General features: G+C 31.9%; 1 protein-coding gene across 23 annotated transcripts in view; it reads right to left on the bottom strand.

The window, feature by feature from the left end:
- Window positions 1–25314, bottom strand: part of LOC127732530 (uncharacterized) — a 273118-nt gene that overhangs the window by 75341 nt on the left and 172463 nt on the right. For 11 of the 23 annotated variants that reach the window (XM_052241559.1, XM_052241561.1, XM_052241565.1 and 8 more), the window contains one exon: window positions 3525–3699. The exons of 5 other annotated variants lie outside the window; for them this stretch is intronic. In XM_052241559.1, the coding sequence (XP_052097519.1) occupies window positions 3525–3699 (175 nt within the window). Of the gene's footprint in view, window positions 1–3524; window positions 3927–5841; window positions 5872–13240; window positions 14954–25314 lie in introns of those variants that run through there. 7 more of the 23 variants (XM_052241574.1, XM_052241576.1, XM_052241575.1 and 4 more) reach the window with 3 other exon arrangements.

The following is a 25314-nucleotide window of genomic DNA, read 5'->3' as shown; positions in this document are numbered from 1 at the left end:
ATTATTAATTCTTACTAGAAGATGCTCGGGAAATCGCAAATGAGGTCGAGGTCAGGTGATGTAAGCCTTAATAGAAACCGTTATACAAATTATAAAAGTGTGATGAAGATGAGAGGATCGCATATTATTCATAATAAGTGAGGAATTCAAATAACAAAACAACAACAATATTTTTTTCAAGCCGTCGCTGAACAATAAATATGCGGTCAGAGACAAATTGAAACTGCGTAAGATAATGTATCTGCATTCAAGGTAAAAAGCATTCAGTTTTTCTACCTTCTGAAATGTAAAGTTTTAAACAAATAGTTAGCCACCGCTGGATAGTAATTCCTTCGTGTAGCATTCTGCGTCTTTCGTTGAAGGTGAGACAAAAACAATACTTTTACATGTAAACTATACAAGAGACAAATTCATGTCTCTAACTATCAAAACATTCATGGCCAAAAACCAATACTTTAAGTGCAATGCTAAACAATATCCGTGATAACATAAAATACCATTGCACTACAACTGAATACTGTATATTATTGAAGAGGGGCGAAAGATACCAGAGGGACATTTAAACTCATAGATCGAAAATAAACTGACAACGAAACGGCTAAAAAAGAAAAAAACAAACAGACAAATAATAGTACACAAGACAAAAAATAGAAAACTAAAGACTAAGCAACACGAATCCCACCAAAAACTGGGGGTGATCTCATGTGCTCCGGAAAGATAAGCAGATCCTGCTTCGCGTGTGGCACCCGTCGTGTTGCTCATGATATTACAAACCAGTTATATAGTTTAATTCGGTAGGTCGCATTCGTGAAAAGGAAACAGGATTGCAGTTACAACATAAGGAATATATCCGATGTCATCTGTGAAACGGTTATTCTATAACGGTCAACCAACTCGTGATGGAGCCCGTAAAATTTACGACGGGATGATTTCAACTCCACCATTTGGAATTATTGGTTTAGTAGCTTCCTTGTGAGTAGCAACCCTCTATCAAGGAAATCATGACAGGAAATACAAGCCCGGGAATATCCTTTCAATTGGGAGATATATGTTCCGTATGCCGCCACTGCTGCAATGTTGCTTCATAAAATGGAAAGTTCACAATTGTGAAGATGAAATGATTTTTTTTTGTCGTAATGTTTTGTTTCAACCGACCCTCATTGTCAATTTCTAGATGTAAGGTAAGATACAGTGTATGACGCAGACTTTACTGTATCTTTTGTATCCTTTATCTCTAGTTCGATGGGATAGACGCGTTCAACATAGTCGATAAATTAGTAGATATATGAAGATGTGGTATGAGTGCCAATGAGACAACTCTCCATCCAAGTCACAATTTATAAAAGTAAACCATTATAGGTCAAGGTACGGTCTTCAATACGGAGCCTTGGCTCACACCGAACAGCAAGCTATAAAGGACCCCAAACAATTACTAGTGTAAAACCATTCAAACGGGAAAACCAACGGTCTAATCTATATATGACCGTTTTTGAATATACTTTAAAGGTATTCATTGATAAATTTATTAATTACTTTTTTTTATGGGTCCTGTTGTCATGCAAATAGCTATAGATTTTTACTATTGATATATCCTTTACATTGACATTGTTTGCTTCTAATGGGGATAAATACTAAAGGTGATTCTAATTAACATCCAAAACAGGATCACGTAAAACAAATACATGAAATCTTGTAGAAATTGAAAGGCACAAATCAATCTCAAGCACTTTTTGCTACTTACTGGTCTATACCTCAACAACGATAAAAGTTAACATCTGACAGCTAATGTAATACTTGACGGTCGTTTACTCACAGGAAGCAATCTATCTAAACTCCTTAAGATGTCGTAAAGTATGATTTAGTCATTACTGTTTTGTCAGCCGATCACCCGCCTGTACAACATACAACACCAGATTAATTACCGATAATTTTCATCGGAAATCCGGTTAAAAATCAAAATCTAGTATCACAAGAAAAATGAAAAAAATATGTATTCAAGTTATATAATATGTTCACGTCTTAATACGGAAGATGTTATGATCTTGATATCAGATATACATTTATTAAAAAACGAAGATTAAATTTTAAATTCTATAAACAAAAGCTGTGTTATAATTTATATCACTACTATCTTCACTTATTCTACATCATTTAACACTATTCACAGAATGTATTAAAAAAATGAAATAAAATACAATTTTAAATTTTATAAACAAAAGCTTTTTCAAAGTATGTACATCTGCTATCTTCCATTATTTTACTAGAAACTATCATCATTCCTGTTTCTTTGTTTATGTCTATTCCACAAGGATGTTTGATTCCATCAGCCTCTGATAGTATGGTCTTAGAGGTTTTACCATCTGGTGATACTACCACGATACTGTCTTTTTCATTAGAAGCTATATAAACAAAGCCACTCTTGTCTAATGTAATTCCTACTGGATATTTGATGTCCTGGTGCTGAAATGTCCACAGCGGTTCACCCGTACATTTTAAGCAGCTGACTTTGTTTTCAGAGGGAATGGTCCAATAGACATTCCCTTGGAATAATGATATACGATCAATTCCTTTCATTTCTACTAAGATTGTATGAGACATGTCATTCAGATTCACTCTAGTACTCTGTCTGCCACCACTACTGATGACCAAAGTTTTACCATCACTTGCTACTCCACAACAAAAATGAGAAAGTTTGATTGTTTGTATAATTTTATTCTTTTCTATATCCACCAGTGTTGTCTGATTGGCTGATCCTAATGTAACAGCTACTGTATTACTTCTGACAAAACAGGCATCAAAAGGATCTTGTGTGAATGTAACTACTGTTCTGATGAAGATGCCATCATTACTGAATAGCAGTAGTGGTCTTTTGTTATACTCAAGTATTAGGAATTGATCATCAGGTAAAATAAGACAGGCAAATATATCGATCATCTTCATCTCTTTTGGAATTGTAAGTCTTGTCAACAAGGATGGCTTTATTTCTTCAATTTCAGGAACTTTTGAAATTAAATGCTGGGCTTGATCTTTTCTTCCAGCATTTATTTGGAGAGTAGAAGAGGTGGTATTGATATTGATATCTCCATACGATTTGACATCTTGTAAAATTGATTGAACAGCAGATGAAATATTTACCTCTAGATTCTTTTCAATGAAGTGTTCTCCACGTTCTAAATCGTCTATGTATTTTCCGTTTGTGATGTAGATTTCTCAATTTCTCTTAGACCAATATACATCTGTAGCTCTGTTGCATATTGCGTCATTTTGGCAAACTGGCTCTGCATTTGGTTTATCTGACTAGATCGCTGTTCCAGGTGCTGCACAAGAGTGGCCATGTTTAATTTCAGCTTTGAATGTTTAGACTCTAAGTCATTAAGTATGTCTTGCTCTAATTTGTTTAAGTAATCATTGATAGACTTCCTCATATACTTGATTTCCTCAACGGCTTTCGTTTTCTGAGTACAGATGGTACTGATCCTAGTTTTCATGTATTTTATGGCTGCATCTAAGTTTTCCTTCACAACCTTCAAATCTTTTTCAAAAAGTTGAACTGAGGCAGATGATTTTACTTGCTTTAGGATATCAGACAAGGGTTTCAGATCTTGGCATTTCTGGTGTACATCGGTGATGCACTGGACACAGCATGGACATGCATGAAAAGAACAATAAAGTTCAAACTTCTTCTTGTGGTCTCTGCACCTACTGCTTATTTCTTTCATGAATTTAGGTAACTCGTGGTAATCTTCAGATGACATGGTTTTATGATTCTTAGACAGTCTTGACTTGCTGTGAGGTTTTTTACAGTCTTCACAAAACAACACCTCACATTCTGTGCACCAGGTGACGGCTCTGTTGGAGATTCCATCATCAAGACAAATTGTACAAAAGTGCTTGACTGATGAGGCCATTACTTCATCTCTTTATATCTAAAACATGTGAAAACACTCTCTAAAGTAAACTTTACAGCTATAAATACAATAGTCAAAAATATTAGTGTAAGACATATAAATACAGGTAATATTATCATCATAAAAGATGCATTATGTCCAGATATGTAATGACAAGTACACCTATTACACATGTGTATGTATATTCTCAATCATACAGAACATAATTATCTTGGAATTAATCAACACTGTTCTGCGCCTTTTACCTTTGACATTCCCATAATCAACTAGGCCTTAGTGGTTGTTGTTTGTTGATGTGGGTCATAAGTGTTTCTCATTTCTCCTTTTTTAATACAGATTAGACCATTGGTTTTCCTGTTTCAATGGTTTATTTAGTCATTTCTTGTGCTCTTTATATCTTGCTGTTCGGTGTGAGCCAAGGCTCCTTGTTGAAGGCCGTACTTTGACCTGTAATAATTTACTTTTTACAAATTATGACTTGGATAGAGAGTAGTCTCATTCGCTGTATTCATAATAGGTTAGTAGAGGGAGAACTTAAGGCAGACAATACAGATACAAAATTCAAGGATAGAAGACAATGGTCAACAGAAAAAAAATGAAATTGTATGGCTTTTGTATCATTTTGGCTTCTATGTCACTGACATAACTTTATATATGCTATATATGTTGTACTAATACAACACTGCCCCTGGTAAGGAAAGGGTTGGACGCCCGCTAACATGTTTAATCCCTCAAAATTCCATATGTGCTTGTCCCAAGTCAGGAGCCTGTAATTCAGTAGTTGTCGTTCGTTGCTGCTTATAATATTAAATGCTACCAATCAGGTAATTCCTTTCTTCAGCATTGCTTTTTTGTAATTGTTTAATATGTGTTATGTTATTATCTCATGTTGCCCCTTGTGGCACTATTAATTTGAATAAAGTATATTCTATTGTATTCTATTTGTATATCGTTCATTGTTTTTTACATAAATTAGGCCGTTAGCTTTCTTGGTTGAATTGTTTTACATTTGTCACATGGGGAAATTTTATAGCTATCTATTTGGTATTGGTTTGGCTCATTGTTAAAGACCGTATGGTGACCTATAGTTGTTAACTTCTATGTCATTTCGTCTCTGGTGGAGAGTTGTCTCATTGGCAATCATACCACATCTTCTAAGTTTTATATTAAAACTGTTCAAAGAAATACAACTTTAAAATGTCTATGAAACAAATACATTTGCACTATATTATTTCTTTTTTGATACAACTTATTTTCAAAAGATTGAAATCCTACAAATACAACTTTTTCTTTAAAATTTTGCAAACAACACTGTAAATTGTATTTGTACAAAAAAAGGTTTCTACTTTTTTAAAACTTTCAAAATCATTATGTTGTCCTTAAATAATGAATGGCCAGTGAATTGATTGATATTGTTCAAAAGGAATATAATATACTGCTTTGAGCAAGTAGGCAGGATTTTCCCTGGCTATACTACAGCTCTCAGATTCATTGAATGAATAAATAATGCATAATAGTTGAACTTGGTATATTTCCAGTAGATACATTTTTGATTGAACTAGGATACTTATGAACATTTAACTGTCCTGCTCTTTTCAATTACGTAAAAACTTCAGCCACCACACCCTTCTTTTACAGTCTATGTGTTGCAGATATTGAAAAAGAACCCAAAATAAGAGACTAAGTGGAGATATTATCTACACAATTTGTACTGTGTCAAACTGAGCAATTATTGCTCAAAGAGGACAATTCATTTGTTTTCAGTCACGGTGAAAGTTATCATGTATCTACTTTCTGTTTAAATGAAACATTGAATTCTTATTTTATCATAAATGTTATGCGGTAATTACCATCGACAGTTACCAGAAATTAATAAATTATGCAATTTGAGTAATAAAGTAAATAAGCAATTGGATTATTAAAAAATTCTTACAATGCACATATCGACAGTCGGATAAGAATTTGCACAGGGAAGTAAAATATCCAATTTCTAGGACACTTACGAAGAAGTATTGATTTTTAAAAGATTTAAATACTTGTCTTACCAGTTTAATATTTTGTGTTGTGTACACACAAATTTAATATGTCTTAAATGTATTGATAAAATGTATGTACTGTTAGTAAACAAAAGCACCATACAAACTTTTTCCTATAACAAACTAATTAAATGGACTGTTTGTACATTTAAATAAAACAACTTAGACATTTCTATTGCATTAAACACTTCAAATTTGTATTTAAATGTATTAAATAGTTTTAGTATAAACATGTAGGACTATCATAACATTATACATGTAGTTCTTATAGGTGGATGAAGAAATTATTCTATTAAAGTTTAATTAATATTTCAAATGTTTAGGGCTAGAACTTACAGATATAGAAATAACAATTTTGCCTTTTCGACTAAAGTATCAAAAACATGCAACATTCCCTCAAACAGCATAATTCCCATGGAACTGTCGGCATAAAACCTGACATGGACATGGCTGTGAACGTCCACATACAAACTGAAATATCCGTAAACATTTCAGGGTACAAACTGCTGGTTCCATTGCAGAAAGGGTAGGTTATGAAGTTTCGCAGACATGCATGGAAAAACTTTGTAAACAAAGGGAAAATATGTGGGATCAGGCTGTTTATAAGGGTATTGTACAAAAATTACCTACAATCCATTTTTATTAAAAATTTGACTAAGTCTGCAAAAGCGACTAAAATACTCTTAGACTTTAATATCTGCACTGTGTGCCTCTTGAAAAAAAGATCGGAAGTAAAAGCCACGGGGTGAGTGTGTGGGGTTTGTTGGGGTGTATAGACCATAACTCGAGGGAAAAAACATAAGAAATACAAAATGTATGCATACAACTGAGTCCACAAGGAAATGTGGTATGATTACAAATACTTAGTTCTAAAATTTGTAAAAATCTGGGGTGAAAAGTGGTAATATGAAAAAAGTGTATTAAAACTGAAAATTGAGCTTCACAAAAAACAACAAAAACACAGCCTTAAGTCAGAAAAGTAATGTTTACCAGTTGAATCCAAATAAAAAAAAAATGTCAACATAAGTTACATAGCCCCTCCGCAATTCTAAAATTGTAGGTGCATAGTTTTTGCCATTTTATCTTATTATCATTTATTTTATTTTTATTTTATGCCAATTTTCAAGAAATTTTCAAATATAACCTCCCCTTAATAGGTCAAAAGTTGGTCATCATATTCGAAATGTTTCGATTTTGGTAGGTAGATGATCCGTCAATTTTTTTGGCCATTTTTCTCTATTCTTTATGTTATCTATTTTTTTTATTTTCTTGGCCTGTTTTCTCAATTCTTTATCTTTTAGGACCCATTGATTCTCATGTCCTTATTTCGTTGTCCTGTTTTTCTCTATTCTTTATATTTTTGCACATTGACCTATTATTTTCTATTGTGTAGAAACCATACAGACTCTTCTACATGTACGTCATTTGATTATTTGAAAGTCAATTTAATTTGTTTCAAAATAAACTACTGGGTTTGAAATCAAAGAGGAGAAGAGCTCATTGAAACTAGCTCTTCGATTCATGTTAGTCAAGTTTCTGGGTAGATCACCTATAATGAGTCATGATTACCATTTTTGGATGGGACTCAATAAAGTTTTGAAGAAAAGATCAGTTATCGAATGAAGACGGGATTCATCAAAATTTTGAAATATTGACTCATTCACGATCATTAACTAGTGGAATTAAATTCATGTCACTCTAAGAATACTGGAAGATGTCAATCAAATGGTTACGATCTCATTATAATTACCTTTCAATGCTAGTAGGAGTGAACTATTTCAATAGAATGTACAATTACTGATAATTTCAATGCAATGTCTCTTTAGCAATGATATGCATTTGATAGATACCCAATGAAATCAAAGAAATTAGCTTTATATTTAACTAATATATATATATAATATAGGATAATGGTGTTGATGAAAAAGATAACACCATTCCACTTCCTATGGTTTTCCACATAATTAATATTACCAATAATTAACGAGTTTTGGGTCGAATCCGATAGCGATAACACTAGCATATTGCTACTTTGCAGACCCTTTCATTCGGAGCACCCTAATGAGGAGGACACTTAGCAAACCGAATCGGCCTATATTTAATTGGAGCTTTTGCCTACCTTACTCCCAGCTTTGCCGTGACGGGATTTACTAAAGTTAATCTTCTCAAAACATTGCTAAAACATATTTAAAAATAAAAACACACCCATTCAAATTATTCGTTTATTTTAAAAATATAAAAAATGCAAAATAAGAGAAAAGGTCACCTCGGATGCGGCACAAATGCCATGACACCCAACGTGAAACCAGTGAGGACATATTTTGATTCAAAACTGTCCAGTTGTATTCTTGGTAGAGGGAACCCGAAAATCCTACGATAAAGGATATCAGAAAGATATATGTTGATGATCCACAAATGTTTTACTGCAATAAAATAAAGGATCCATTAACTACAACTATCAAATTCAAGGGAACATTTTTTCGACCTATTTTTTGTATGCATCCAGATGTGACGTACTATGATTTGGTGGTATTACACCTCTACTACAGAAATAGATAACCTCAGCTCTATTTTTCAACATTGTAAGGAATTTATGGTTCTCAATGCTCTTCAACTTCGTGATTTATTTGGCTTTTTAAACTTTTTTGATTCGATCGTCACTGATGGGTCTTTTTTTTTAGACGAAACGCGCGTTTGATGCAAATACAAAATTTCAATCCTGGTATCTATGATGAGTTTATTGAGTAGCCTTTCTAGACATTATTCGGAGTACTATCACGTATGCTCCTTAGCAATCACTCCCTTCTTTCATATTTTCAATGTTGTAGAAAATAAAAAATACAAAGAGACAGATCTGCACAATTTGTTATGTGTCAGAATGATCAAAAATCAGAGAGTAAATTATCCGATTCATTGATATCTAATATTGAATTGAGCATGGAGCTAGGTAATATGTCAATGGAAATTTGTCAAGAGTCAATGACCCGACCTAAGAACAGATAACAACCAAAGTCCACTAATGGGTCTTAAACGCAGAGAAATAATCCCGTACCCTGATGTTAGCCATAGCTTTGTTTTGCAGTTATTCTAGCCAGAATGTAATATTTTATGAATTTTGAGTAATAAAATAAATGAGAAAATGGATCATATGAAAATTCTTACCATAAACATGTTGACAGAATGGAATTCACATTGGGAATTAAAATGTTTAACACCTGGGACACTTATACATAATTATTGCGATATAATTAACTAGTTGTCTCAACAGTTGAATTACTTTGTATAAACCAAAATTAGATATCAATTAAAGTCAATCAAATGTTTTGTTACCTATTAAAGGTCCCATACAAACCAATACAAATTACAAAGTTTATACAACACAATACAATATAACATACATACTGATCGATAATAATTAAAACATGATAAAGAACAAATATGGAAATAAGATTAAAAGATATATACATGGTGGAAGAGAGCCAGTATATAAACTCAATGTGTTTACCTTAACGATTGTCCCGTTTTTTATGACAATCGTTAAGGTAAACACATCAAGTTTTTCAAACACGATTCATAGCCTTCTGCAAAAATACTAAAAGGCGGGTCTTTTCAATTTTGAATTCTTTAATTGTTTATGCCTGTTTTCTTTGTTATCTTGATTTCTATATTTAGATTTTTAATTCAGTCTCTTGGTAATAATGGTGGTCACATGTTCTTTTTGGCGGGACAAATATATTTTTTACTCATTCATTTCAATTTACTTACTGAGCAGACATTTTATCTGGCTAAGTGTAAAATTCCTGTTGCTGAATCGGTTTGGTTATTACTAAAGGGTAACCTCATGTTTTTTGTATTACTTTTAACACATTATTTCAATAGTTAGAGTTTTTAACATAGTGTATGGGCGGATTGAGGATGTATACGGAGGTGTATTAGGGATATATAGTAATAATGAAATAAAGTCGAACTTTTGACATTTCAAAAATTGAACGGTTTGGTGTAACATCACAACATATAGTACTGTGACCGAGTGAAGAAAAGTCGCATATTTACAGAGTCTTATTGTGACTATATGGCTATAAATCATAATATTGGTAGTTATAAGGACTAAACTTTATATTTTGACTTGTCGTCACAATATCGCATGGTGCAATTTTTGTAAAATGGGCTTTAAATAAAACTGAGAATGTAAATTGGGAATGTGTCAAAAAGAAAACAACCTGACCAAAGAGCAGAACACAGCCGAAGGCTACCAATAGATCTTCAACACAGTGAGAATATCACGCATCCGTAGGAGTGCTTCAAATGGCCCATAAACAAAAATATGTACTTGTTTAGTAATACTGGACGTCATAATAAAATCCGAAATATATAAAAGAAACAAAAATTAAAACAATACAAGACTAACAAAGGGCAGAGGCTCCTAACTTTAGACAGGTGAGAAACTGTGGCGGGGTTAAACTTATTTTTTGAGATTTCAACCCACCCCCTATACCTCTAGCCAATGTAGAAAAACCAACAGACAGCAATACGCACAGTAAAATTTAGTTTAAAAGAAGTCTGAATCCGATGTCAGGAAAGGTAACAAAAAACAAAAGTACGTGAGCTTAAAAAAAATTTAAATGACAATCTTTTAGGATAAATCGCATTCTTAAATGTCATTCGTTATATGCTTTCTGTTATTATATACAAAGTTGTTCCATCTTATTCTCACGATATAAAATAAAGTTCGACCAATTTTATCCGTTTTTGAAGAGTGTTTGTAAACACACTTTTCAAATTACGAAACAAATAATGTAAATCTGAAGTTTTATAAACGTATCGCAATAATAAACCCACATGATGTGAGATGAATTTAATAACACAAAAAAAAACCCAATTTTTAAACAAGCCAGTTTGAGATTTCACTCATTAGTGTGTAGGATTTTGAAAATCTTATTGATCCACACTTTACTGGGAAACATACTTTGAACTACATGAAGGAATATAAAGGTTTTTGTGTTAAATGTACATGTATCACAATTTTATGTCTTGCATCTTGCAGTTACAGTAATATTTGTAGTGTGCCTTGATAGTGATTTCTCAAGTGTTTATCTAGATTAATGAGTGAGTTTTATTTCACAAGTGAGCGCTCAACCATTCCCCTAACATGACAATTTATGCATCACCCATCGCTAACAACAAAAATCGACAGATCTGAAAGCTCTCGCAGTTACTGACAGCAAGATCAAAGTCAATAACAACTAATGAAAACATGTGGTGTCATGTACTTAAAACTAAAATATCAACATCCAATGGATTTAGTGTAAAGACGTCATTTACAGTCAGAGAAAATCATAACCTTGCACAATGCGAAAATATTGGTTATCTTTGCACAGTTGTAAAAGTATTTAATGATCGTTTAATATATCCCATTTGGACATGCATCCTCAATCATGGTCTATTAACTATACAAATTTTCTTAAGATTAAATGCGAAAGGGGTTTCACTAATGGTAGTTCAATTCTATTTGTTTCAGCATTAACACATCTCATTTCATTTGCTTGTTTCATTTCTATGAAGATCGTATGGACCGCTCCCTTATCAAGGATCATAGAGTTTGAAACAGTTTGTGTTTAGCATGTTTAGTCCAGTTTAAAGTGAACTATTTATGATAAGTCAATGTTATTTGGTATTCAGTTATATTGCATTGGTATTTCTTGTTTTCATTGACATTATTTAGCCCTGCACATTCAATATGATTTTTCAGCTATGCATATTTTGCATAGTTAGAGATATGAATAAGTCTCTTGCATGGTTAACATGACAACGTATTATTTTTTTTTTGTCTCGCCTGCAACAAAAAGCGCAGAATACGAGACAAAGAAATTCGTATCCATTGGCGGCGATGTAAACTATTTGTACAACGCTTCACATTTCAGAAGATAGGAGACCTGGATGTGTCATATCTAGTATGCAGATAACTTATGTTATGCAGTTTCCGTCTGGTATATGTCTATTGTCTTCGACCTCATTCAGAAGATAGGAGACCTAGATGTGTCATATCTAGTATGCAGATAACTTATGTTATGCAGTTTCCGTCTGCTATATGTCTATTGTCTTCGACCTCATTTTCATGGTTCAATATATATTGCTTTTGCCAATTGAATTTCTCACGTATTCATATGATTATGAGTAATAGGATCATTAAAACTTAAAGCATAAAGTTAATGGTCAGTAAAGCAGGCGAGACGTTCAGATATAAGTATAACAAGCTACGGGTGTATAACTCGAAGTCGTTAGTTTTGCTTTGTTACCTTTGGACAAATCAGCGTCGTAAAATGGGCGCTTCACCAGAGAACCAGTGTTCTCCGTGTGCACTGTTGTAATTCCTCATTTTCGCACATGACTGTCTGTAATATACCTGTTTAAGGTATTCATTAATAAATTTAGAAATTATTGAGGTGGCACATAACACTACAGGGGGGTAGCTCTGAATGATCAAAATTAGTGTTTGTCAAAATTCGATATATCCAATGGAATTTTTCCGGTAAAGTGTGTGGTTCAAGTTTTTTAAAAATTATTATCTGTTTGTCAAAGGGTCAAAGTAAATATTTTGTCAAAATTTTATGAAAACTAAACGAGTCAAATTAATTTAAGTCCAGGAACAAATTAAGAAACTACAGTTTCTATCTCCTTCCATGCATCAGTTGACTTAGGGTTGAGTTTGGCTATATGTTTATGGTCTCCTTTGTCATGCGTATAGCTCAAGTTTTTAATATTAATAAGAAGATGAGATATAAGTGCCAATGAGACAACTAGTAAGAAACTAAAGTTTGACTTTAGGTTGTGTTTAACTTTTACTTTTTGGGGCCCTTTTGTCAGGCGTATAGCTCAAGTTGTCAACTATTGATATATCCTTAATTGTTTATTTCTAATGGCTGTAAATATTTAATACTGTATTTGATTTGAGCAACTAGACTGACAGCAATTTGAATTTTTGCTGCATGAAAAATGTATTTGCCAATCTTGACCCCCAAACATGATAAAGTAAGGAATAAATGAATGTTTGTAGGGCTCAGAATTTGAAAAGGCCAGAGTATCACTCTTTGCAACTTAAAGGTCTACAACTCAACAACGATAAAAGCTACAATAGTTAAAATTAATCTTGACTTTCATTTAGTCAAAGAAAAACTACATATCTAAATTTGAAAATATTTCTTTAAAGCGTGTTAAAGTAATAACACGGACACTTTTTGTCAGCTGACCTACAGCTTTCCCGTCCGCCCGTCCGTCCACCAGTCGTACATCACTAGACTAATTACTGATATTTTATTTTGAAAATCCGGTTAGAAATTAAAAAAAAATATCATATGAAAAATGTATAAACATGTTTTCTAATAATAAATTATTTACACTCCTTAATAAGGAAGAGATAATGATCTCGATAGCATACATACTTTTAAAGAAAAAACGATATCACTAAATTTTAAATTCTATAAACGAAAGCTGTTCCATAAAATTTATCTTCGATTATTAGACTTGACACTATCATTGTTCCTGTTTCTTTGTTTATGTCTATTCCATAAGGTCTTTTGATTCCATCAGCCTCTGATAGTATGGTCTTACAGGTTTTACCATCTGAAGATACTACCACAACACTGTTGTTTTCTTCAGAAGCTATATAAACAAAGCCATTCATGTCTAACGTAATTCCTACTGGACGGTCGATGTCCTGGTGCTGAAATGTCCACAGAGGTTCACCACTACTATTATAGCAGCATATTTTGTTTTCAGAGTAAATGGTCCCATAGATATTGCCTTGGAACAGTGAAATACATCCCACTTTTTCCATTCCTGCTAATATTGTATTAGACATGTCATTCAGATTCACTCTTGTACTCTGTCTGCCACCACTACAGATGACTAAAGTTTCACAATCACTTGATACTCCATAACAATCATGAGAAAGTTTAATTGTTTGAATAATTATATTCTTTTCTATATCCACCAGTGCTGTCTGATTAGCTGGTCCTAATGTAACAGCTACTGTATTACTTCTGACAAAGCAGGCATCAAATGGACCTTTTGTGAATGTAACTACTATTCTGATGAAGATGCCATCATTACTGAATAGTAATAGTTGACCATAAACATAATTAAGTATTAAGAATTTACCATCAGGTAACATCAGACATGCATATATATCTAATATCTTCATATCTTCTGGAGTTGTCAGTCTTGTCAACAAGGATGGCTTTATTTCGTCAATTCCAGGAACTTTTGAAATTAAATTCTGGGCTTGATCTTTTCTTCCAGGCTTTATTTCGAAGGTAGAAAAGGTGGTATTGATATAGATATCTCCAAAGGATTTGACACCACGTACAATTGATTGAAGAGCAGACGAAATGTTAACCTCTAGATTCTTTTCAGAGAAGTGGTCTTTACTATCTAAATCTTCTATATATTCTGCCGTTTGTGATGTAGTTTTCTCAATTTGTCTTAGACCAATATACATCTGTAGCTCTGTAGCATATTCTGTCATTCTGGTAAACTGGCTCTGCAGTTGGTTTATCTGACTAGCTCGCTGTTCCATTTGCTGCACGAGAGTGGCTATGTTTAATTTCAATTTTGAATGTTTAGACTCTAAGTCATTAAGTATTTTTTGCTCTAATTTGTTTAAGTTATCATTGATCGACTTCCTCAAATAACGAATTTTCTCAACGGCTTCCGTTTTCTGCATATCGATGGTACTGATCCTGGTTTTCAGATATTTTATGGCTGCATCTAAATTTTCCTTCACATCTTTCAAATCTTTTTCAAAAAGTTGAACTGAGGCAGATGATTTTACTTGCTTTACAATTTCAGACAAGGGTTTGAGGTCTTGACATTTCTTGTGTTTATCAGTGACACACTGGACACAGCATGGACAGGCGTGGAAAGAACAATAAAGTTCATACTTTTTCTTGTGGTCTCTGCACTGATTGGTTTTTTCTTGCATGAATGTAGGTAACTTGTGGTAATCTTCAGCTGACATGGTTTTATGGTTCTTTAACAGTCTTGACTTGCTATGAGGTTTTTTGCAGTCTTCACAAAACAAAGCTTCACATTCTGTACACCACGTGACTGCTCTTTTGGAGATTCTATTATCATGGCAAATTGTACAAACGTGCTTGACTGATAAGGCCATTACTGTATTTCTTTATCTCTGAAAGATAATTAAAAAACTCTATGAAATAAAACTTCACAGCTATAAATGCAATAGTTTGCCTAAAGATCTATCTGTGAGATGTATAAATACAGGTAGTATCATGATTATGGAAGGATCATGCAATATGTCCAGACATATATATTTATATTCACAATAATACAAAACATATCTATCTGAAATTTTATTAACACTGTTCTTCGCCTTTAACCTTTGACAGTTTTATAATCAGATGTTAAATACTTTGCCTCAAAAGGGAGATATTTATTGAAATGGATTAACGAATTTAAATTTATTTTTAACCGATTTTCCAACATAAATCCAGTTGTTTATTAAGGGTTGTATGGCAAGACGACACCTATAGTTGTATCTGTACCCTGAACAGTTCAACCAAATTCTTTGCAAATGGTGTTGTAATGCAGAAAAATAGAGGTCAAGTAACAAAGGAACAATTTTCAATTTTTTTGTTCAGGCTCAATGGCCCTATAATTTGCTTAAACAATGACATTTTTAAATATGACAGAACCCTGGTGTGCTGTAATCTTGACAGTCTATTATATATTAAGATTGAGAGGTTGAAATAATTTCTCTCTCTCTGCTACGTCTAGTATCAAAGGGAAAATAAGCATTTCAACAGATTCACGACATCGATTACGACTCAGCACACTCTCTTTTTATATTCTCCTTGTTTCAGATATTAAAAAATTAAATAAAATAATTGACTGATTAGGGATATTATATCTATAATTTGTACTTTGTCAGAATTAGCAAATAATTGTTTAAAGAGGGTAAATTCTCCGATTCATTTGTTTTCAGTCACTGTGACATTTATTATGTTTCTATTTTCTTTTTTAAAGAAACATTGATTTCTTATTTTATCCTAAATGTTGTGCAGTTATAATGAAAAGTTGCCATAGTTGAATAAATTGTGAGCAATTGGATTATTTGAAAATTCTTACCATGAACATGTTGAAAGAATTATTGATACATATTTATATAGAAATACTTGTCTCAACAGTTGAATTATTTTGTATTAACAGAAGAAAGATATAAATCAAATCCAATCACATGTTGTTGTTCCTAATTAAAGGGTCTAGATAGAGCATATAAACTAATACAATTCACAAAGTTTATACAACACAATGCAATCTAACATATATACTGATCGTTAATAGTCAAAACATGATAAAGAACAAATATGGAAATATGATTGAAACATTTATACCTAATGGTAGAGAGCCAGTTTATAAAATGCGTGTGTTGCTTTGTTTTTGCCAGGCAATATCGTGATTATAAAAGGCTGACTTATTACTCTACTGCAGTAAAAAGTAAAATCACAAAAATACTGAACTCAGAGGAAAATTCAAAACGGAAAGTCCCTAATCAAATGAAAAAATCAAAAGCTTAAACACATCAAACGAATGGATATTAAGTGTCATATTCCTGACTTGGTACAGGCATTATCTTGTACAGAAAATGTTGGATTGAACCTGGTATTAAAGCTAGTTATACCTCTCACTTGTATGACAGTCGCATCAAATTCAATTATATTGACAACGATGCGTGCACAAAAAAACAGACATAATTGGTAAATAGGTCAAAAATACAGCAGTTAACATTGTGTTATAATCTTAATCACTTAAAAAATCATACGAATATGTAACAAAGAAGCACGAAATGGCATATAGATCAAGCATATTAACAAACTTGAAAGACTAGAATACACAAACTTACCATAGTACAATAAAACAAAGACGGGATGTATAAGTACAGAGCCACGTCATATATGTAACAAAGGAATACAAAGAATGCATATAGACAAAGCACATAGCAAAAATGAAAGACAAGCAACAAACAAGTTTTCAAAGTAACACCAAAAGTCATATGGACAAAGTACATTAGGAAAAATAAAAGACAAGAATACGAAATTATCAAAAACAATAAGGACCGCATGTAAAAGTACCACACGTATCTTGATAACAATAAAAAAAAAGCCAAATACTTGACAAAGAAGCACAAAAAGGCAAACATGTATATCAAATTTGAAAACCTCATTCATTGCTTTATTTTTGAATTTTATTTATTTGTGTTAAATCCACCCATAAACAATTGAAAGCTTTTAAGCATTGGGACCGAATGGCCAGATCAACATGGCTCTAACATAGAATCGCGCGTTTGACGTCAGAATTCATCTTTATTTATCAAAACTTTACGGAATTTTTGGTCCTCAATGCTCATCAACTTCGAACTCTATATGGCTTTTTTTAATTGTTTTGTTTCGAGCGTCACTGATGAGTCTTTTGTAGCCGAAACGCGCATCTTTCGCAAATACAAAATTTAAATTCTGGTATCTATGATGCGTTTTTTAAGTAGCCTTTCAAGACGTCAACATTATTTGGAGTATAATTACGTGATACATGCTCCTGACCCACAATACCCTTCTTTTATATTCTTTGTGTTGCAGAAATTTAAAAAAAAAGAGACAGTTCTACACAATGTGTCATGTGTCAGAATGATCAATTATTACTCAGAGATTAAATTCTCCGATTCACTGATTTCTTATTTTATAATGTAAAATTAGGAATGAAAATGGGTAATATGTCAAAGAGTCAACAACCCGACCAAAGAACAGATAACAGCCGAAAGCCACAAATGGGTCACAAACGCAGAGAAAAATCCTGCGCCTGGAGGTGAACCTCAGCTATGTTTTGCAGTTATTATGGCCAGAGTGTAATAAGTTATAAATTTTGAGTAATAAAATAAATGAGCAATTTGATTATTTGAAACTTCTTACCATGAACATCTTGATAGGAAGGAAACCGCACAGAAAATTAAGATGTCTTACATCTGGGGCACTTTAATAGAATTATTGCTATATATTTAAATACTCGTCTCAACAGTTGAACAATTTTGTATAAACAAAAATTAGATATAAATCAAATCCAATCAAATGTTTTTTCCCTAATTCAAAGGGCCCATACAGAGCATTTAAACCAATGCAAATTACAAAGTTAAAACAACAATATGCAATCTAACATACATACTGATCTTTAATAATCAAAATGTGATAACGCACAAATATGGAAACATTATTAAAACTTAAAAACATATATACATGAAGGAAAAGAGCCAGTATATAAACTCCATCTGTTTACCTTAACGTGTGTCTCCTTTTTTATCAAGGCAATACAGTAGTTTAAAAAGGATGAATTATGTGCAGATATTTGATGACAAATCACAGTTATATAGAACATGCTTATCTGGAAAATAATTAAAACTGTTATATGCCTTTAACCTTTGAATTCTTATACTCAGACGTTAAAAGTCAAATGTTTAACTAGACCTAAAAAGGAAGATCTCTCTCTCTCTCTCTCTCATAATAGATCAGTTGAGGGAACAGATACTAAAGGCGTGAATAGTAAACTTGGAATTGATCGTAAATAGTAAATACAAGTTATTTCTAGTACATGTATATGTATGTTCATATGATACAGGAAAACGCAAAAATAACTGAAATTTATATTGAACAAAACAAAGGACGGATTTTGAGAAAAAAGGGGGAGAGCTAAAAATAAATTGTCCTGTCCCAAAATACCTATGATATTGAAAGGCTATTATATTTTTTTCTGTGACGACTTTCAAAACGTCATCAGAGTAAAAAAAATAAAATAGTCTTTCAACACGTCAAAACAATTTGGAATACAATTTTGTATGCACCACCCACTTTTTTTATTTTATCTGTATCGCAGAAAGAGATAGGGCCATTATATGTTTGAAAAAAAAATTAATTTAACCACACAAAAAGGATGAAAGTCAAATATGCGGAATTAAGGGTGTTTTTAGGTAGGAAAACAGGGAATCCCCCGAGAAGGACATTTCAAACCAAAAAAAAAAAGACATGTTTTTTGTTATTGTTGTAATTTATACAAGATTTCCCTCAAAAATTAAATTTAATTTAGTGTGTCATTAATACTTAAAAAAAACAACTGTTTAATGAAATTAATTGTGTGCTTTCCTTTAACTATCCTTACTTTTGACTTACTTCCTATTTCTGTGTTTACATTTATTATATACTGTATAAACAAGGAACAATTGCCGTCAAACTGAAGTAGGTGCCTGTACATAAACAATAACACGAGAATTGATTATTCAGCAATGAAGCCCAAATGTTGCGTGTGTAATATACACATAACAAAAAAAGGCCATTGTAGAAAAATTTCAAAGCAACACAAACATTTTTTTAGAAACCTTGAACTAGAACCTTTCTGAAATGATATGATATGTAACAAATGCAGACAGAAATTTTGTCGCCAATCCACCTACTGTGTAGATACTAGTACTGACATTGTTACCACCGTCCCTGCTCCGGTACCTAAGTCATCAGAAAATAATACAACACCACAGAACAAATCAACTACATTATAAATCGTGACTGTAGGTATAACATCAAAAAAGTGTTGCATCTGTATCACAACAAAGGGCACATTTGTTTCAAAGCCAGAAAAGGCCATATTATATGTGTTTATAACACAAGGAGTTCAAGTACCAACTGATGTAAGATGTTGTCCGGTTCATATAGACGATAAAACCTTAAAGACCGGGACACATAAAGATATATCCAGAATGAGGAAAACAACATCCAATTTTTATTTGCCCGATATTATTTGGCTTCTTGACAGGTTATCTCGTATGGTACCTTATGCGCATAAGGGGCGTTAACAATGAAACAAAATCAACATTGGTTTTGATTAATAAAAATATCAATAGTCTTGGCCTTGTTTTTAGTAGAAATACCTGTTCAAAGTATGAAAATAGGTGATGTGACGTATTTTCATGTACTATAATTAGCATCTATCGGGCTATTTAAAACATGATTTACCTATCTAATCAAATGAAAAGAAGTCCGGGAATAATTGCCCTACCTCTTTAAAACAAAAGAAGAAAAAAAAAAAACAGAGACTGATTTACACAGTTTGTACTTTGCAGAATGAGCAATAATTGTTCAAAGAGTGGAAACTCTCCGATTCATTTGTTTTTAGTTTCAGTGAAATTTATCATGTTTTTGCTTTCTGTAGTAATAAAAAATTGATATTATGTTTTATAATAAATGTTATCATGGATTGTAATAAGTTATGAATGTTGAGTAATAAAATAAATGTCTTACATCTGGGGAACTTTTATAGAATAATTGCTATATATTTAAATACGTGTCTCAACAGTTGAACTATTATGTATAAACACAAATTAAATATCAATCAAATCCAAACAAATGTTTTTGTTCCTAATTAAAAAGGCCCATACAGAGCATTTAAACCAATGCAAATTACAAAGAGTTAAAACAACAAAATGCTATATAACATACATACTGATCTTTAATAATTAAAATATGATAACGAACAAATATGGAAAAATTATTAAAACATAAAAACATGATGAAAGAGAGCCAGTATATCAACTCCATGTGTTTACCTTAACGTGTATCTCTTTTTTTTTATCACGGCAATGTCGTAGTTTTAAAAGGATGAATTATGTCCAGATTTTTCTGGTATATTTTTGTTGATATGATACAAACAAACACAAAATAACTGAAATTAATAGACAAAATAACAGATTTGCAAAAAAAGGGGAGGAAAACAAATTGTCCAATGGTCTTGAAGGGATAAATATTGTTTTCTGTGACGATTTTCAAGACGTGTTACAGAAAAAAAAAACTTTCAAGACATCAAAACTATTCGGAGTAAAATAACGTATTTTTGTTTATTGAACTTATGGATATTTAACAGTTTTGCACTTTTTAATTACGTAAGCACTTGAGCCACAACACCCTCTTTGTTTATTCTCTGTGTTGCAGAAATTTATAAAAGGAAGAAAAGAAAAAAAGAGACTGATCTACACAATTTGTTATGTATTAAAATGATTAGCTATTATTTAGAGGGTAAATTCTCCGATTCATTTGCTTTCAGTCACTGTGATACTTATCATGATTCTACTTTCTGTTTTAAAGAAACATTGATTTCTTATTGTATCATAAATCTTTTGCGGTAATTATGACCAGAGTGTACAGAATTCTTAATTTTGAGTATTAAAATGAACGAATACTTACCTTGAACAAGTTGAAAGAATGGCAATCGCACAGTGAACTAAAATGTCTGACATCTGAGACACTTATATAGAACTATTGATATATATTTAACAACTTCAAATAAATGCTTTGAAGTTATTATGGCCATAGTTATGAATGTTAAGTGATATAATAAATAAGCAATAGGATTATTTGAAAGTTCTTACCATAAACATGTTGACACACTGGAATTGGCACAGGGAATTAAAATGTCAATATGGACACTTATATAAAATATATATATTTTAAAATACTAGTCTAAACAATTTTGTATAAACAAAAATTAGATATCAATCAAATCCAATCAAATGTGTTTTGTTCTCAATTAAAGGGCGCATAAAGAGCATATAAACAAATACAAAACAGTTCATTGTTTATTATTTTACATAAATCAGGCTGTTAGTTTTTTCGTTTGAATTGTTTTACATTTGTCATGTCATAAAATCTCATATATCCGTAAACATTTCTTTGTACAAACCGAAAGTTCCATAGAAGAAAGGGTAGGCAATGACATTCTGCAGACGTCCATGCAACAACTTTGTAAATAAAGGGAAACTCTGCTATTTCAGGATGTTTACAAGGGTATTATACAACTGTCATATTCCTGACTTGGTACAGGTAATATGGTCAGAATGTAATAAGTTATGAATTTTGGGTAATAAAATAAATGAGCGATTGGATTATATGTAAATTCTTACCATGAACATGTAGACAGACAGGAATTTGCACAGGAATTAAATTGTCTAACATCTGGGACACTTTTATAGAATTATTAAAATGTATTTAAACAATTGTCTCAACAGTTGGATTATTTTGTATAAACAAAAATTAGATACCAATCAAATACAATCAAATGTTTTTGTTCCTAATTAGAGGGCCTATATTCAGCATATAAACCAATCAAATACAATCAAATGTTTTTGTTCCTAATTAGAGGGCCTATATACAGCATATAAACCAATCAAATACAATCAAATGTTTTGTTCCTAATTAAAGGGCCTATATACAGCATATAAACAAATCAAATACAATCAAATGTTTTTGTTCCTAATTAGAGGGCCTTTATACAGCATATAAACCAATCAAATACAATCAAATGTTTTTGTTCCTAATGAGAGGGCCTTTATACAGCATATAAACCAATCAAATACAATCAAATGTTTTTGTTCCTAATGAGAGGGCCTTTATACAGCATATAAACCAATCAAATACAATCAAATGTTTTTGTTCCTAATGAGAGGGCCTATATACAGCATATAAACCAATCAAATACAATCAAATGTTTTTGTTCCTAATGAGAGGGCCTATATACAGCATATAAACCAATCAAATACAATCAAATGTTTTTGTTCCTAATGAGAGGGCCTATATACAGCATATAAACCAATCAAATACAATCAAATGTTTTTGTTCCTAATGAGAGGGCCTATATACAGCATATAAACCAATCAAATACAATCAAATGTTTTTGTTCCTAATGAGAGGTCCTATATACAGCATATAAACCAATCAAATACAATCAAATGTTTTGTTCCTAATGAGAGGGCCTATATACAGCATGTAAACCAATCAAATACAATCAAATGTTTTGTTCCTAATGAGAGGGCCTATATACAGCATGTAAACCAATCAAATACAATCAAATGTTTTGTTCCTAATGAGAGGGCCTATATACAGCATATAAACCAATCAAATACAATCAAATGTTTTGTTCCTAATTAGAGGGCCTATATACAGCATATAAACCAATCAAATACAATCAAATGTTTTTGTTCCTAATTAGAGGGCCTATATACAGCATATAAACCAATCAAATACAATCAAATGTTTTTGTTCCTAATGAGAGGGTCTATATACAGCATGTAAACCAATCAAATACAATCAAATGTTTTTGTTCCTAATGAGAGGGCCTATATACAGCATGTAAACCAATCAAATACAATCAAATGTTTTTGTTCCTAATGAGAGGGCCTATATACAGCATGTAAACCAATCAAATACAATCAAATGTTTTTGTTCCTAATGAGAGGGCCTATATACAGCATGTAAACCAATCAAATACAATCAAATGTTTTTGTTCCTAATGAGAGGGCCTATATACAGCATGTAAACCAATCAAATACAATCAAAAGTTTTTTTCCTAATGAGAGGGCCTATATACAGCATATAAACCAATCAAATACAATCAAATGTTTTGTTCCTAATGAGAGGGCCTATATACAGCATATAAACCAATCAAATACAATCAAATGTTTTTGTTCCTAATTAGAGGGCCTTTATACAGCATATAAACCAATCAAATACAATCAAATGTTTTTGTTCCTAATTAGAGGGCCTTTATACAGCATATAAACCAATCAAATACAATCAAATGTTTTTGTTCTTATTAGAGGGCCTTTATACAGCATATAAACCAATCAAATACAATCAAATGTTTTTGTTCCTAATGAGAGGGCCTATAAACAGCATATAAACCAATCAAATACAATCAAATGTTTTGTTCCTAATGAGAGGGCCTATATACAGGATATAAACCAATCAAATACAATCAAATGTTTTGTTCCTAATTAGAGGGCCTATATACAGCATATAAACCAATCAAATACAATCAAATGTTTTGTTCCTAATTAGAGGGCCTATATACAGCATATAAACCAATCAAATACAATCAAATGTTTTGTTCCTAATTAGAGGGCCTATATACAGCATATAAACCAATCAAATACAATCAAATGTTTTGTTCCTAATGAGAGGGCCTATATACAGCATATAAACCAATCAAATACAATCAAATGTTTTGTTCCTAATGAGAGGGCCTATGTACAGCATATAAACCAATCAAATACAATCAAATGTTTTTGTTCCTAATGAGAGGGCCTATATACAGCATATAAACCAATCAAATACAATCAAATGTTTTGTTCCTAATGAGAGGGCCTATATACAGCATATAAACCAATCAAATACAATCAAATGTTTTTGTTCCTAATGAGAGGGCCCATATACAGCATATAAACCAATCAAATACAATCAAATGTTTTTGTTCCTAATGAGAGGGCCTATATACAGCATATAAACCAATCAAATACAATCAAATGTTTTTGTTCCTAATGAGAGGGCCTATATACAGCATATAAACCAATCAAATACAATCAAATGTTTTTGTTCCTAATGAGAGGGCCTATATACAGCATATAAACCAATCAAATACAATCAAATGTTTTGTTCCTAATGAGAGGGCCTATATACAGCATATAAACCAATCAAATACAATCAAATGTTTTGTTCCTAATGAGAGGGCCTATATACAGCATATAAACCAATAAATACAATCAAATGTTTTGTTCCTAATGAGAGGGCCTATATACAGCATATAAACCAATCAAATACAATCAAATGTTTTGTTCCTTATGAGAGGGCCTATATACAGCATATAAACCAATCAAATACAATCAAATGTTTTGTTCCTAATTAGAGGGCTTATATACAGCATATAAACCAATACAAATCACAAAGTCTATACACCACAATGCAATCTAACATACATAATGATCGTTAAAAATAAAAAAAATGATATAGAACAAATATGGGAACATTATTAAAACATATAGCCATGATTGAAGAGAGTTAGTAAAAAATGATATAACTGCATTTGTTTTCCTTAACTTGTTTTGTTTTTATTAAGGTAATATCGTGATAATGCAAGGATTAATTATGTCAAAATTTGTTATCAAAATCAGAATTATACAAAACATGTATATCTGTAAAATAATTAACACTGTTCTACGCCTTTAACCTTTGACATTCTTATATTCATGGCAGATCTCTCTCTCTCTCTCTCTCTCTCTCTCTCTCTCTCTCTCTCTCTTACACACATTTATTATTCATAAAAGATCTGTATTAGAGCAGATATTAAAATCAGGACTTATATGACCACTGTAAATAGTTAACTTAGAATTTACCGTAAATAGTAAATACAAGTTACTTCTAGTATATGTATGTGTATATGTGTATACAGAAAAACGCAAATAATTGAAATTAATAGAAAAAATACAAACAAAT

This window comes from Mytilus californianus, unplaced genomic scaffold (genome assembly GCF_021869535.1).
Source record: "Mytilus californianus isolate M0D057914Y unplaced genomic scaffold, xbMytCali1.0.p SCAF_25, whole genome shotgun sequence".
Lineage (NCBI taxonomy): Eukaryota > Metazoa > Mollusca > Bivalvia > Mytilida > Mytilidae > Mytilus > Mytilus californianus.
Note: the sequence above shows the minus strand (reverse complement) of the source record. Positions and strands in the feature narration are given on the sequence as shown.